At 43.5% G+C, this 14,362-nt stretch overlaps 1 protein-coding gene across 1 annotated transcript in view; it reads right to left on the minus strand.

Annotated features, from left to right (window-relative positions):
- The window catches only part of CDH23 (cadherin related 23), a 1,221,584-nt gene that overhangs the window by 461,139 nt on the left and 746,083 nt on the right, over positions 1-14,362 (minus strand). The window contains exon 25 of the mRNA XM_088472189.1: positions 13,125-13,277. Coding sequence (XP_088328315.1) covers positions 13,125-13,277 — 153 coding nt within the window. The remainder of the gene's footprint in view (positions 1-13,124; positions 13,278-14,362) is intronic.

Genomic DNA, 14,362 nt, shown 5'->3' on the forward strand with positions numbered 1-14,362 from the left:
CAATTCTGGGCCGCCGTCAAGCACGGCCACTGTCGCAATGACTCGCACACGCGAGTACATTGCACCTAATTGGATCGAGCCCTAGGGCAGCGAGCACTTTCAGGTGAGTCTGGGCGGCCATCAAGCATGGCCACTGTCACAATGACTCGCACACACGAGTACATCGCACCTAATTGGATCGAGTCCTATGTCTATATAATCTACATTATTCTAATATAAAGACATTTGGAATTTATTTATGTTTTAGTGCACTCTTATTTTTGTTCGCAAGATATATATATATTAGGGGTGAGCGGGTTCGGTTTTACTCGGTTCTTATCGCCACTTTACCGTAATTTTGGCTCGATTTCATTCGCTATCCAAAATCCGAGTAAAACCGAACCCGTTCACCCCTAATATATATATATATTTAAATATACAACATGGGACGGCACTCCTCAGATTTCAAATAAAGAAAGCTTATTCCAACATTTCAGATGCTTTTTATTGCACCTTTGTGTGTGTGTGTGTGTGTGTGTGTGTGTGTATATATATATATATATATATATATATATATATATGCCACTGTGATATTTTTGGCGTCCACGTATAAACGCTTAGGCCCCCATTTATCAACTATGGTAAACACCAGCGCAATTTTTCATTTTGTATTACTGTGATACAAACAAAAATTTTACTGGTATTTACCAACACTTATCCCTTTGGCGAGGTCTTGTGAAGTACTCCTATTCTACGAGGTCCTGCGCTGGGCTGCTGACGAGGTCCTGCGCTGGGCTGCTGGCAGCCTAATGCTGCCAGCGACAGGGCTCTGGAGTTATGCGCAATGGTCTGTCTGCGCATGTCTATAACACAGGAACTCGGCACTGCCTGGAAAACTTTGCTGAAGTTGGAAAGTTACCGCCGGGTCTCCACTGCAGGCAATGGGGACTGCATCGCACTCACCCTCTAAAAGATAGCGAGACTGATGCTTGACAAACAGCGGTAATCCTTGATTATGGCTGTTTGTTAAATCCAGAAAGATGGCATAACCCCTTTAGCGAGCGCTAAAGGGATTATGCTTTGTTGATAAATGGGGGCCTTAGATTAGTTGTGGTATTATCTGCTAAGTGGCACCAGTAACCAAATTGGCTAGGGCCGGCACTGCAGATAGGAGAGGAGTCAGTCATTCTTATGAAATTGGATGCAGGACTACTTCCGACCATGATTGAGGATGTTGATGATGCAAGTGTTGGTGGTGGAGATTGTAGGCGCTTAGATCTAACTGAGAGAAGGGAGCAGCTAGGTGACACTGGACTGATTGTTACGCTTTTTAGCCAAAGTTTCTGAATTTTGCAAAAACTTTTGATGAATGCTCTGCAAGTGATTTAACAGGGATATTTTTCCTAGATGGTTTAGCTCCTTACCTCTACTCACTCTTGGTTTGCAAAGGGTACAGATAGCTTGACAATTGCTGTCTGAATTTGGGTGGAAATAATTTCACATGAGAGATGGCTTTTTTTTGTCTTTTGCCCCAGCATGACAATGGGCATATTTATACCATGAGCAACAACCTTTGCCTGATTTACACAAACATCATCCATGTCATCAACATCCTCATCCTCATCATCCTTATTAGTGCCAACTACAGAATTATCCTCTTCATCATCCTGGTTCACTTCCACAGAAGCATCCTCGATTTCTATGACAGCATGTTGACTTATGCTTCTCATCCCCACATTTGCAGAGGGCACACAAATGGTGGAAGGAGGATCCTCTTCAAGTACAGTATTGGAAAGGTCAGGCTCACACATGGCAACTGTGGGCACACTTAGAATCTCCTCAGGTATCTGTGACTTTTCTGAGCACACAGTTGGTTCATGTGCCTTAACGATTTTCATTTTTTTTACAATTCTACATCGAGAAGGGCTTACATCACCATAAGAGTAAGAAACAACAGTCATAAATTAAGGTCAAGGCCTTATCCTTTCCTTGACACTTCGTGTAGTGAATGGCATATTGACAATTTTTGTTTCTCTACAGCTTACTGAGCTTTTGATTATTTTTTTTCTTTAACACTGTAAAACTTTGCTTGCTTGATTTTACTTGCCCTGACTTAAGGCCTTGGGCATCGGCCTTCGTAGATGACGTAGACGGCTTTGTATCGTCATCATGACTGCTGGCAGCACTAGTATGTGGTTCCTGCTCTCGTCTCATTTGATCATCCTCCATATCAACAAACTTACACTGCAGTCTGACCGGCAGTGTCACCAAATAATAATAGCGTAGCTAGCACACACAAAAAAGCAAATAAGATATTTATTTTACATTTTTGTGGAATGCTTATTTTATTTAACTTCTTTGTTTTTTACACTGGGGAAGAGCACCCCTGGATGAGGCAGCAGCCCCTTGAAGAACAACACAGCACCCCTTTAAGGACAGCAAAGCACCCCTGCAGAGTGAGGACAGACCACCGGCAGAGTCACAAATACGTGGATGATAAACTGCCATCTGGCTGTCAGTTTTACCGAACAATAATAACTACTAGCTGCAGTAGCACACACAAAAAACAAAACAGTTCTATTTTTTTTTGTAGAATGATAATTTTATTTCACTTTTATTTATTTTTTAACACTGGGGAAGAGCACCCCTGGATTGACAGAGCACCCCTGGATGATACAGCCCCCCTTTTATGTACTGCAGCCCCCACCTAACAACACTGCACCCTTGAACAACAGCAGCACAGACCCCCGGCAGACAACACTGCACCCTTGAACAACAGCAGCACAGACACCAGCCCCACAGCACTGCATCTTTGAACAACAGCAACATAGACCCCCAACCAAACAACACTGCACCCGTGAACAGCAGCAGCACAGACAGAGCACGTATGTTCTGCACACTCTCCACAGAGTGAAAGTGGCGCCGATCACCGGGACCTTTATACAATCTAAAACCTGCGAGAATCCGACAGCGGGAGTATGACATTTTGCCTCGTTTTCGGATCTGAGTCAGGCGGGAAAACCTGAGCTGAACTCGGATCCAAGCTCAGATTGCGAAGATCGGGCTGGTCCGGTTCTCTGAGAACCAGAACCGCTCATCTCTAATAATCATCACTTGTATGTTTTCTTCCTTTTAATATGAAATATCAGCGACATACGGGGGAATTCAATTAGCCGCAATAAGATGCCTTTTTGCAAAAAATATATTTTCGTACAAATTTATATTTATTGCGCTATGCTATTAGCCATGGTTTTCACGTGTGTGAATTTTTACATGCATTTTTCGCAAATTCGTTTTCACCATCAGTTGTGGAAAATCCCTATTTCAAAGTAAAAATATCGGTACTTGGTTCAGAACCACTAGGACACCCTCCTTAATAACTAAATAGGCAAAAATAAGTTTTTAATTTGCTTAATTTGGCCAGTAATTACATGTAATTGTTTGGGTGAAAAAATACAAAGTGCTGGAAAATGGGTTAATTGATGTGGGACAAGTTTATGGGTGTGCTTTATGAATAGGACTGGTGTTTTTAACATTGCAGGTCGGTGTTAGAGGCATATTTTGAAGGTTTTTTAAAAGTGGCTATTATGACACAATTACATATTACTTACATGCATTTTTATGCACCCCCAATATAAAAAGAACATTTATTTTGCCAAAAACACTTGCTTACTAACATTATTTGACTGATTTAGAAAATGCATAAAACAGCTGTTTGACACAATTTCAGACCCCCGAATACTTTTATTAGGGTCACTAATACAGTTGTATATTGTTATCCTATATATCTTTGCCTCGTTTTGATTTACAGGCAGATTTCCCCATTTTAATCTATACTAATAGAGGATAAAACCAGGAAGAATTTTCAAGCGAATGCTACATTGTGACTTTTGAAATTGAATTGCACGATAAACAGGTGTGTTATACATTGGGACTGTATGTATATAGATACTGCTAGAAACAAATATCCCACACGGTGCCCCTGTGTTTCTATTCCTTGTCATGTAAACCAATTAAGTACATTAGATGATTTTATACATTTTAAAAGTTAAATTAATTTTGCAAACTGCTTATGTTTTCCATTATGAAGTGTGACAGCAGTTCCTTACCTGTTAGATTGCTGCGTGTTCTACTTGGCATATCATTTACTCTATGTGGCATAATGAAGATTATTATTATTTTTTTTATGTAGAGGCACAAAGGTCTTGTGATACCACTCTCTGTCTCCAAATTGCCACACTAACTTAGTGGTGCCCCAATTACACATTTTGTTATTCCTATAGCCCGTAACTCTTACTCAAAGTCAGTTTTTGTAGTTTAGTGTAGTATACACCCAAATGGCTTCCTTAAAACATCAGTTTACCATTACAACAATAGTACCGATTCTTATCCAAATAGACCAATTCACATTCAAGTCTATGCAGGATGGATAATTTATTTACTATATTGTCACTTTTTTTTCTAAATCTTTTTATTCACTTTACAGGTTTTTTGTTTGCTTTTGTTTTTGCTGTACTAAGCAAACCTTACATTAACCAAGAAAGCATATTTATAGAGTAGAAATATGAAAAAGAACTGCGTAATAGAGAAGATACCTTGGCAATAGCAGATAATGAAAAAAAATATATGGTAATCAGATGGGAAAGAGGATAACAGAAATATCTGAGAATGTGATAAACGAGATATTTTGGGTATCAGACATCAGCAGAAATAAAACTATTTTCATACAACCACTAGAGGGCGAACCCACACCACTATTGCTTTCTTACATGCAATAATCCATGCACAATCAGCAATATATAACATTTGTGAGAACCTGGCATGAACTCTGCCTTAAAAACCTTGACAAAATAGTGTAACGGTAATGGAATAACATGTTGCAGCAGTTAAGGGGAAAGCTAATAAGACATTGTACATTGTGTACTCTCTTTTTTAGTTAGAATTGCATTTAAAATATATTGAGAAGCAAAAGTAAGAGAATAAAAAAAAAATAGAACATCCAATATATACAGTTTATCATAACTAGGCTGTCCTCATTTGGGGCACTGCATTGTATACAGGTTGAGTATCTAATATCGAAAATGCTTGGGACCAGAAGTATTTTGGAAATCAAATGTTTCTGTATTTTGGAATATTTGCATACCATAATGAGATACAGTATCTCAGGAATGAGACCCAAGTCTAAACAGAGAATAGATTTCTGTTTCCTATATACCTTAAACCACATCCTGATTATAATTTTATACAATATTTTTAATAATTTTGTGCATCAAATAAAGTTTGTATACATACATGAAATTCATTTGTGTTTCATATACAGCTTAAACACACACAGCCTGAAGGTAATTTTATACAAAACGATTAATGATTTTGTCACTTAAACAAAGTTTCTTTACAATGAACCATCAGAAAGTAAAGGTGCCACTGTCTCAGTCAGTCATGTTAAAAAAATTCCGTATTTCAGAATATATGGATATGGGAGGATCAACCTGTACTGGCTATTTTTGGTTTCTGTATGGTATATTTAGAATCACATTTAGATAAAATGAGCAAAATGGGCAGAAACCATGGCATTATCACCTTTGAAGTACTTGCTGGACCTTTGAAGTACTTGCTATTTTACACCCTTCCCCTCATACCAGTCTTGTTTCATAAGCCAGTTGCTAGACTGCACATCGGGCACTTCCAGGGCCAGATTAAGGTGTGTGAGGGCCCCAGGGACACTAATTTGTTTGGGCCCCTACCAATAAAATGGCAATATGCCACACGGTCTTCATTATGAACGTTATGCCACACTGCCCCCAATAAAATGATTATGCCCCACAGTGCCCCCAGTATACCACACAGTGCCCACAGTATACCACACAATGCCCTCAGTATTAGTATTATGACACACTATGCCCCCAGTATGCCACACAATGCCTCCAGTATTAATATGTCCCCCTGTGCCCCCATGATGCTACACAATGCCTTCAGTATTATTATGCCCCACCACGATGCCACACAATGCCCCAGTATTAATATTCTGCCCACAGTGTCTCCAGTATTAATAATATGCTCAATGCTTCCCCAATATACTATAAAAGGCCCCCAGTATTAACATTATGCCCCACAGTGCCCACCACTGAACTATGTCACACAATAACCCCATTCTCTCCCACCTCACCCCACCCTTTATATAATATATGCAATTTGTTTTTCTGCTTTCAAACCCCACCCCTTATATAATATATTTAATAATTTTCTTTTCCCACCTCTGCTTACTGGGATTGCTTGTCCTCCCGGCAGTGAACAGGCAATATAGGCATCTGATTCCAGCACTCTGCAGCCGCTCCGGAAAAGTATATTTCCCCTTTAGTAGCTGTACTGTACCTGGAAGTGATATGGACTGAGGGCAGAAGTGCAGTTTCCTGCCCACACAGTACACCAAAAAAAGAAAGTTGGCCCCTCGCGGGCTCACTCCGGGCTCGGAAGCTTGCTACGCTCGCCGCAATGTTATATTCCCCCTCTATGCCCACTTGGATGGTAGGGAATGCCGTTGGACACTGGCTGATGACCTCAGGATACAGAAATTGAAGGGGATCTATCCACTTCCCAGCCACTCCTCATTGATTTCTTGGGGGATGAGACGTCATGACGTCTCATCCCCCAGTGTCAGTAGTGCGACGGCATCACCAACGGAGGAGGGAAGGTGAGGAGGGGAAGCTAGCGGCTGTGTGGGGGAGATTAGCCAGTGCAGAAAAACAAGTGCTGTGCCGCTGCTTCAGTGCATAGAGTGGCGCTTTGTAGGTATTATGCCTTCAGAAGCAGCGGCACGGCAGCCCCGTGACATTCAGAAACAGGTGCCATGGCTGGGCACCTGCACTCAGCAGACTAACCGTGTGTGGGGGACTTGGGACGACTGCCACTGTCGTCCTCCCATTAATCCGGCCCTGGGCACTTCCACCTAGATTATACAGACCCCACTAACAACCATCCAGTGCTCCCACTTTCTTGCTCCATTCCATCCTCAACTATAGTTTTAGAGAAAGTAAGTGGCTGCATTAAAAATAGTGATTCAGTGCCTCAGAGAGTCTGGCTGGTGTTGGCTGCATATATGAGGACTAGATTTGGGGCCCATCTATCAACAACTAGCAGGGCAGGTACTGGAGGAATGTAAAATATGTGTAACCCCAACATATGTATCATAAGTATAATCAACATCTCAAGAAGTAAAGAACCACTGTATGCCAAGTTATATTTGGCACCAAAATATATAATTATTATCTGGTGCCACACATACACAACCAGTGATAAGTTTTAGAACACCCACATATTTCCAATTTTTGTTGAAACTTAAGCAATTCAAGTCCTGTGAATAACCTGAAATGGAGACAAGGTTAAAAAAGATTAGATTAGCAAAAAATGAAAAATAATGTCAATTTTAGTATTATATAAAAGGGCTTTTTCAAGGAACAATTAATGGGTTAAGAACTTACAGCTGTTCTATAGTAATTAAATAGAGACTTTCCAGGGCCATGAAGCACCACCAATGAATCAAAATCTTAAATCTTTGGTTCATCACACAGTATTTTGTGGATGTAGTCACCATTCTGGTAGCCGAGATGCCAGTGTTCAAAATACCGGCACCTGAATCCCAACAGCAGTCGGAATCCTGGCTTCAGAATCCTGACTGCCAGCACCCTGATGGTAAGTATTAGGGTTAGGGGGAGTTAGGCTTAGTCTGCAGAGGGAGGGAGAGATAGGCTGCAAAGGGGAAGGTTAGGTTTAGGCTGCAAGAGGGGAGGGTTAGGCTGCGGGAAAGGTGGGTTAAGGTTAGGGATAGGACACTTACCTACTTGTGCGGGATTCTGACTGTTGGGAAGCCGCTGTTGGTATTCTGACCGTCGGCATACCAACTACCGAGATCCCGTACCCAACCCGTTTCTTTGTACACTGTTGAACAGGCAAAAATAAGAGTTACGGTAGACTTACCTTTGTTAACTCTATATCTTCAAGGTCCATAGGATACACAGGGATACCATGAGGTTTAGGTGGTTGGAGCTAACTGGGCACCAAAAAGTTAAAGCTTCAGCTCCCAGGATGCCACGGACTTACTCCACATATGCCCTGCCCCCAGCAAAAGGCAGATCAGTTTTGTGAACAAGCCCAAGGCAGCAGCAGGAAAGAGGAGAAGGAAGAACAGTACACAAAAGAATTACTCTCACAGAAGATGAGGGAATCAGTGACCGAGAAAAAAATATCCAATTTAGTCAGGTGCATCAGGGTAGGTGCCCTGTGGATCCTATGGACCTCGAACAAAAAAAGTTAACAAAGGTAAGTCTACCATAACTCTTATTTTCTTCTCCAGGGTCCATAGGGATCCACAGGGATACCATGAGGATGACCTAAAGCAGTTTCCCCTAAGAGTGGGGATGCTCCTGACCAGAAAGTAGAATCCATTGCCCAAAGGATGCATCCTGAGAGACAAATGTGTCAAAGGCATAGAACCTGAGGAAGGTGTGGATGGAAGACCATGTGGTCGCCCTGCACAATTGTTCAGCAGAAGCACCATGGCGAACCACCCACAAAGGTCCCACGGACGAGTAGAATGTGCTGTAACCGTGTTTGGAACAGGAATATCAGCTTGCGTGTAAGCCTGAGAGATAGTCATGCAGAGCCATCAGGCCAGAATCTGTTTGTTAGCTGGCCAGCCCCATTTGTGAAAGCCATACAACACAAAGAGAGAATCTGATTTCCTAAAGAAGTTGGTACGATCCACGTGGATCCGAAGAGCACAAATCACAACCAGGTAGGCTTCACCTGCCGAGAGGTCTGTGGACTGGAAGGCCAGAACCACAATTTTTTTATGCAAATGGAATCGGGATACCACTTTAGGAAGGTAACCAGCCCGGGTTCGAAGGACAGCTCTGTCCGGATGAAAAAATCAAAAAGGGGGAGCAACAGGAGAGCACTCCCAAGTCAGATACCCTGTGGGCAAAGGAGATAAGCGAGGAGAAAGAGCGTGTTCGCTGTCAGCCACTTGAGGTCTACTGAATCTAGAGGTTCAAACGGAGCAGTATGTAGAGCCCGGAGAATCAAGGACAAATCCCACGGGGCCACCAGAGGGACAAAAGAAAGTTGAAGGTGGAGAACACCCTGAAGGAACATTCTAACATCAGGCAGGGGAGCGATCCTATGCTGGAACCAGACTGACAGCACAGAAACCTGAACTCTAAGGGAGGCCAGGGTCTAACCCAGACTGGAGAAAGGCAAGCACCTGGGAAACCCAAAAAACCTTAGGACATAGCCTCTGGGGGAGCACCATTGAAAGTAAGAGTTCCAAACTCTGTAATAGATGCAGGCTGAGGAACGGTCCTGAGCATCATCTGAACCACAGAGCTAGCAAAACCTTTGGCTCTTAAGAGGGATGGCTCAAGAGCCACACCATCAAAGACAGACAAGGTAGGTCTGGGTGCAGGCAAGGACCCTGTGCTAATAGATATGGCCATAGAGGAAGTGGAAAAGGAGTGTCTATGGGGAGACTTCATAAGTCGGTGAACCAATGGTGCCTGGGCTAGGCTGGAGCTATCAGTATCACCATGCCGCCTTCTTGCTTGAATTTTTGGAGAACCCTTGGGTGGACAAAAAGAGGTATGCGAGATTGAAGTCCCACTGCACTGCCAGAGCATCCACAAAGCTGACTGATGGGTCTCTGGTCCTGGACCCGTACCTGGGGACTTGAGGCCATGAGGTCTACATCTGGTAGGCCCCATTTGTCCACCAGGAGTTGAAAGATCTTTGGATGGAGAGCCCCTTCCCCGGTGTGTACATCCTGATGGCTTAGGAAGTCCGCTACCCAATTAAGGACTCCAAGAATGAACACTGCCAAGATTGCTGGGAGATGATGTTCGGCCCAGACCAGGATGTGTGCTACTTCCTGCTTGGCTGCCGAACTTCGAATGCCTCCCTGATTGTTGAGGCTACCCCAGTCGCGTTGTCGGACTAGATCTGAACTGGCCCACCCCGGAGGAGATCTTGCGCCAGAGTGAGCTCTCTGTACACTGCTCAAAGCTCCAGAATGTTTATGGACAGGCAATTTTCCTGGGTTGTCAATCGTCCCTGAAAGATATGATGACCGGTCATCGCGCCCCATCCGTGAAGGTTGGCATCTGTAGTGAGAAGCTCCCAATTTGGAATCCAGAAGGGGTGACTCTTGTCCAGATGGGACATCCGTAGCCACCCTGAGAGGGAAAGCCAGGCCTCAGGAGAGAGAGGGATCACCTGGGACCAGATCAGATGATACTGCCGGCTCCACCAGAAGAGAATCAGTTGTTGAAGGGGCCTGGAGTGGAAATGGGCATATTCACCATATTGAAGGATGATACCATGACCCCAGGACCTGCATTGCTTAGTGAATGGATATCCTTCGATTGCGGAGCAAGTCGCATACTCGCAAGTGAAGTGCTGAAATGTTGTCCGCTGGCAGATCCTTTGTATTAGAGAATCCAGGAGTGCCCCCAGATGTACCATACGCTGTGTCGGAGAGAGGGAGGACTTTTTCCAAATTCATGAGCAAGCCATGTATTTGCAGGCAGTCACTGGTCAGCTGGAGATGGCGTTGTAACACAGCGGTGAATATGCCAAGATTAAGAGGTCATCTGCGTATGGCAGGATTCTGACTCCCCAGTGTCTGTGGTTGGCCACCATAACTGTCATTATTTTGGTAAAGACCCGAGGGGCTGTTGACAGACATGTATCAGCGAAAAAGTTCAGGCACTGAATGCAGTCAGAACCAGAAATATATACCCTATGACTCACAGGGATTGGCTGATGCGGTCAGGTGGATGCTGGCCTCGCTATCACTGGAGACTGCAGCGGGGACCAATATGGGGATGCCACCTGAGACCACCACCACACCGAGAACCAATCAGCAATGCACTCGGCTGATCAGGAGCCACCATGGACATGCTCAGTGTCCGAAGCCGGAGGGAATGCTGGCAGAGCTCTGGGCCCATGGGACCACCACCAAGCTGGGAACAGCACACTGTGAGATCCCCCAGGCCGGGGCCCCCACCAAAATAGAGCAGCATGAACCCAAGGGTGAACACAGCTCCTAACAACTACCTTCAAGGAAAATATCAACACAGCTGGCTTCACATCGCGAACTGGCTAGCAAAGTCTCTAGACCTTATCCCTGTCAAGCTGATTTGGTGTGAACTGGACAGAAGGGTGAAAGCAAAGTTTAAATTTTTATAATATGATTCTATGATTTCTTTTTTATATCCAATTGTGTATTTGTTCTAGGTTTTAAATTTAGAGTACATCGAGACATTATACTGCATAAAATTTTTGATAGTAACAGGAAAAATAGTTGGAGAGTACACAAAAGCACACCATATGCGTAACCGTATATAATATGCTGGGCCATATCCACTGTTCTAAATGATTATTCATGCCATTCCCTGCCCCATTGAAGTTTACAGTCTAAGCTGCCATGCTGTGTCTTTTCCTTGTGTACCGCTGTCAAGTGAAGAGGCAGGCAGGCAGGCATATGACGTCTTCACTCAACCTGATTTCTAAACAGGTAAAATGGTACATTCACTGCTTTCATCACTTGAAAAATCCTATTCAATACATAAGCAAGGAAATCTACATCAATGTTCATCGCTGTTTCATTCTAGCTGATCCCTCCGGGAACATTGTTACACTGTGTTTTATCTTGTGGGTTAGTAGAGTTGTCATCCATAAGTGGTGACAGCATGCTATCAATACTTTATGATTAAACATCCTCTTCTGTATCTTAATGGACTGCAGAGCTAAGAATACAGCAGAGCTGCTTGCAGGAATGGGTATATAATGCCGGCTGTCGGGATGCCTCCTGTCAGAATGCCGACAGCGGCATCCCGATGGTTGGTATCCCGACAGGGGTCAGGTAAGTATACTTCCCCTTCCCCCCTAACCCTCCCTTCTTGTAGCCTAACCCTAACCCTCCCCACCCCTTAACACTCTCCGTTAGTGTTAGTTAGTGCCTAAACCTAACCCCCCTTTGTGCCTAAACCTAACCCTCCCCACTTAGTGCCTAACCCGCCCTAGTGGTGCCTAACCCTAACTCTCCCCTCCTCCCCAAAACCTAGCCCTTAACACCGCTACGCTCCATATACTTAACCCCGCGGCTAACGCTAAGGGCGCCCTTGACTTACCTCGTCTGGCTTGGTCACCTTTTGGGTTGGGATTAAGATAGGTGTAAGCATTTTGACGCCTATCTTAAATCCCTTGTCGGGCTTTGGATGTCGATATTGAGACTGGCGGCATCACAGCCGCCAGTCTCATAACTACATCCCCTGCTTGCACTTTGATCAAATATGAGTTTTATATTAGTCTTTGAATCTTGCATCTATTAAAACAAGCCACATCCACACACCTAATAAGATAAGCCTACATCCACTATTATTCACAGCTCCTAAGGGGTGATGCAGTGGTGGACGGAATTGCAAAGCTGCTTGCAAGCTGCTGTGCAATCCCGTCCTTGCAATTATGCAAATGCAGCAAGAAGTTGTCTGACATCCGCTCCTGCATTTACAATCTCAGCACTGTGACCGAGGTCGCAGGCTGGGATAACCATCACAACCAAGGGATGGTGTCGGCCAGCTGAGTAAGCCTCAGCTTTCGCAGGCTGTCCGTGAACGCAGATCCTGGCCTTGCCACTCCCAGAAAATGGGGGCGACATGCTCCCATTACTGGGAATGCTGGCCGTCTCCGTTCCACCCCGAAAATTCCTCTGTCTGTCAATCAGACATAGGCATAGCTTAGGCTGCGTGCGATCATGCAAGACCCGTTTTGCACATGTGTAGATCGGAGCCTGCGTATGCGCAGATTCCCGATAATCAGGAAACTGCATTCAACAATGCACAAACATGCAATGCTGAATCAGCCCCCCAGTCCACTAGGCTCTTAATCTGGCAATGCTGCTGGTGGCAGGTCATTACCTATGCTTTTGCAGCTTTACAGATTATGTTGGTACTATTTAAATAAACTACTAATAAGCTATTTAAAAAAATACACACAAAAAAAAATCTAAAAATTAAGGTTACACATTGCGAGAGCACCTGTTCAGCAGGACTATCTATATTTTATAATTAAACTGCTTTAATAAAGTTAAGTACCAGTTATGAAATAGCTGAGCTCTGCATTTAGTCCTGTGTCCGCATCTGAACAATTCAAGCGTGCCACAACATAATCTCTAGGAACATTCTCAGCCAGTGAAAGGTTGTACAGCGTTGGGTAGAATGTGGGACTCTCATCGTTGACATCCAACACTAAAAATATAAATTAAATAAAGACATAACTCAATAATATGTATTAAGCTGTAATAACAAAGTGTGATATAACAGGGATATGATCATGTCTAACAGTAAAGCAGTGGTACACTTCACAATGAAAACATGGCAGATATAAAGCAGAATAAACATTTGTGATATCTCAGGGGTGTTTATTAGAGGACAGCCCCAACTCCAAACTGCAAGGAATTGTGCTGGCACATGCATTGAAAACTCTTCGCACTATACCAGCGTCTACAGTGTATGCGCAAAATCTCCAAGAAGTAAATTCAAGGGGTGCAGGGTATGCTGTGTGGCCCCCTTGATCCAGGGGCCCATGTGCACAACACACCCTGCACCCAATTATAGATATGCCAGTGTCTGCTTTAAATGCTGAGTGTTTCAGTTGCACTTCATATAATGACTAGTCTCAGCTACTGTAGGTGATAACTGGATATCAAAGCCTAATACTAAAGGGCATATTTACTAAACTAGTTTTGCCTGAGAACTGCAGTTTTTGTGGGATACTCACAAAAGTTAATTATACCAATTATGCATGTAGGGGCTACCGCAGCAGATATCCAAATAGGAGCCCCCATAGGTTTCGATCTTTAGATGGCATTAGCCATTGTAGACTATGGGCTACATATAGCACGGTTGGCCTCTGAACGAGAAAGTAAAGTGATTGCTACTTTTACACAATGCTGGGATGTGCGCATGTCAGAGCCCCTGTACCTGTATGTGTTTTTCATACCTGGCGACACATAATTTCTTATTGCTGTGATAAGTTTAAAACTCGATAATTAATAAATAGGCTCCTAAGAGACATATACTAAATCCTAGTGATAAAAAAATTCTACTGATCCCCGGGGAAGGGGCTATATCGACTGTCAAGAACCTTAGCTTTAAGCTCTTACTGTCAGATACTTATCAAAAAAATATTGAAGCTGTGCGATACTAACAGAGAGCGGTAAGAGCAGGCTTACTGTTTCCCGGGCCAGATTCCTAATAAATAAATGGTTTTAAACAGTATTGCATTAGAAAAAGCTTCATTCTGGGAATAAAATTTTTTTTTAAATGCATTG

This window comes from Taudactylus pleione, unplaced genomic scaffold (assembly GCF_031769625.1).
Source record: "Taudactylus pleione unplaced genomic scaffold, aTauple2 ptg000121l, whole genome shotgun sequence".
Taxonomy (NCBI): domain Eukaryota; kingdom Metazoa; phylum Chordata; class Amphibia; order Anura; family Myobatrachidae; genus Taudactylus; species Taudactylus pleione.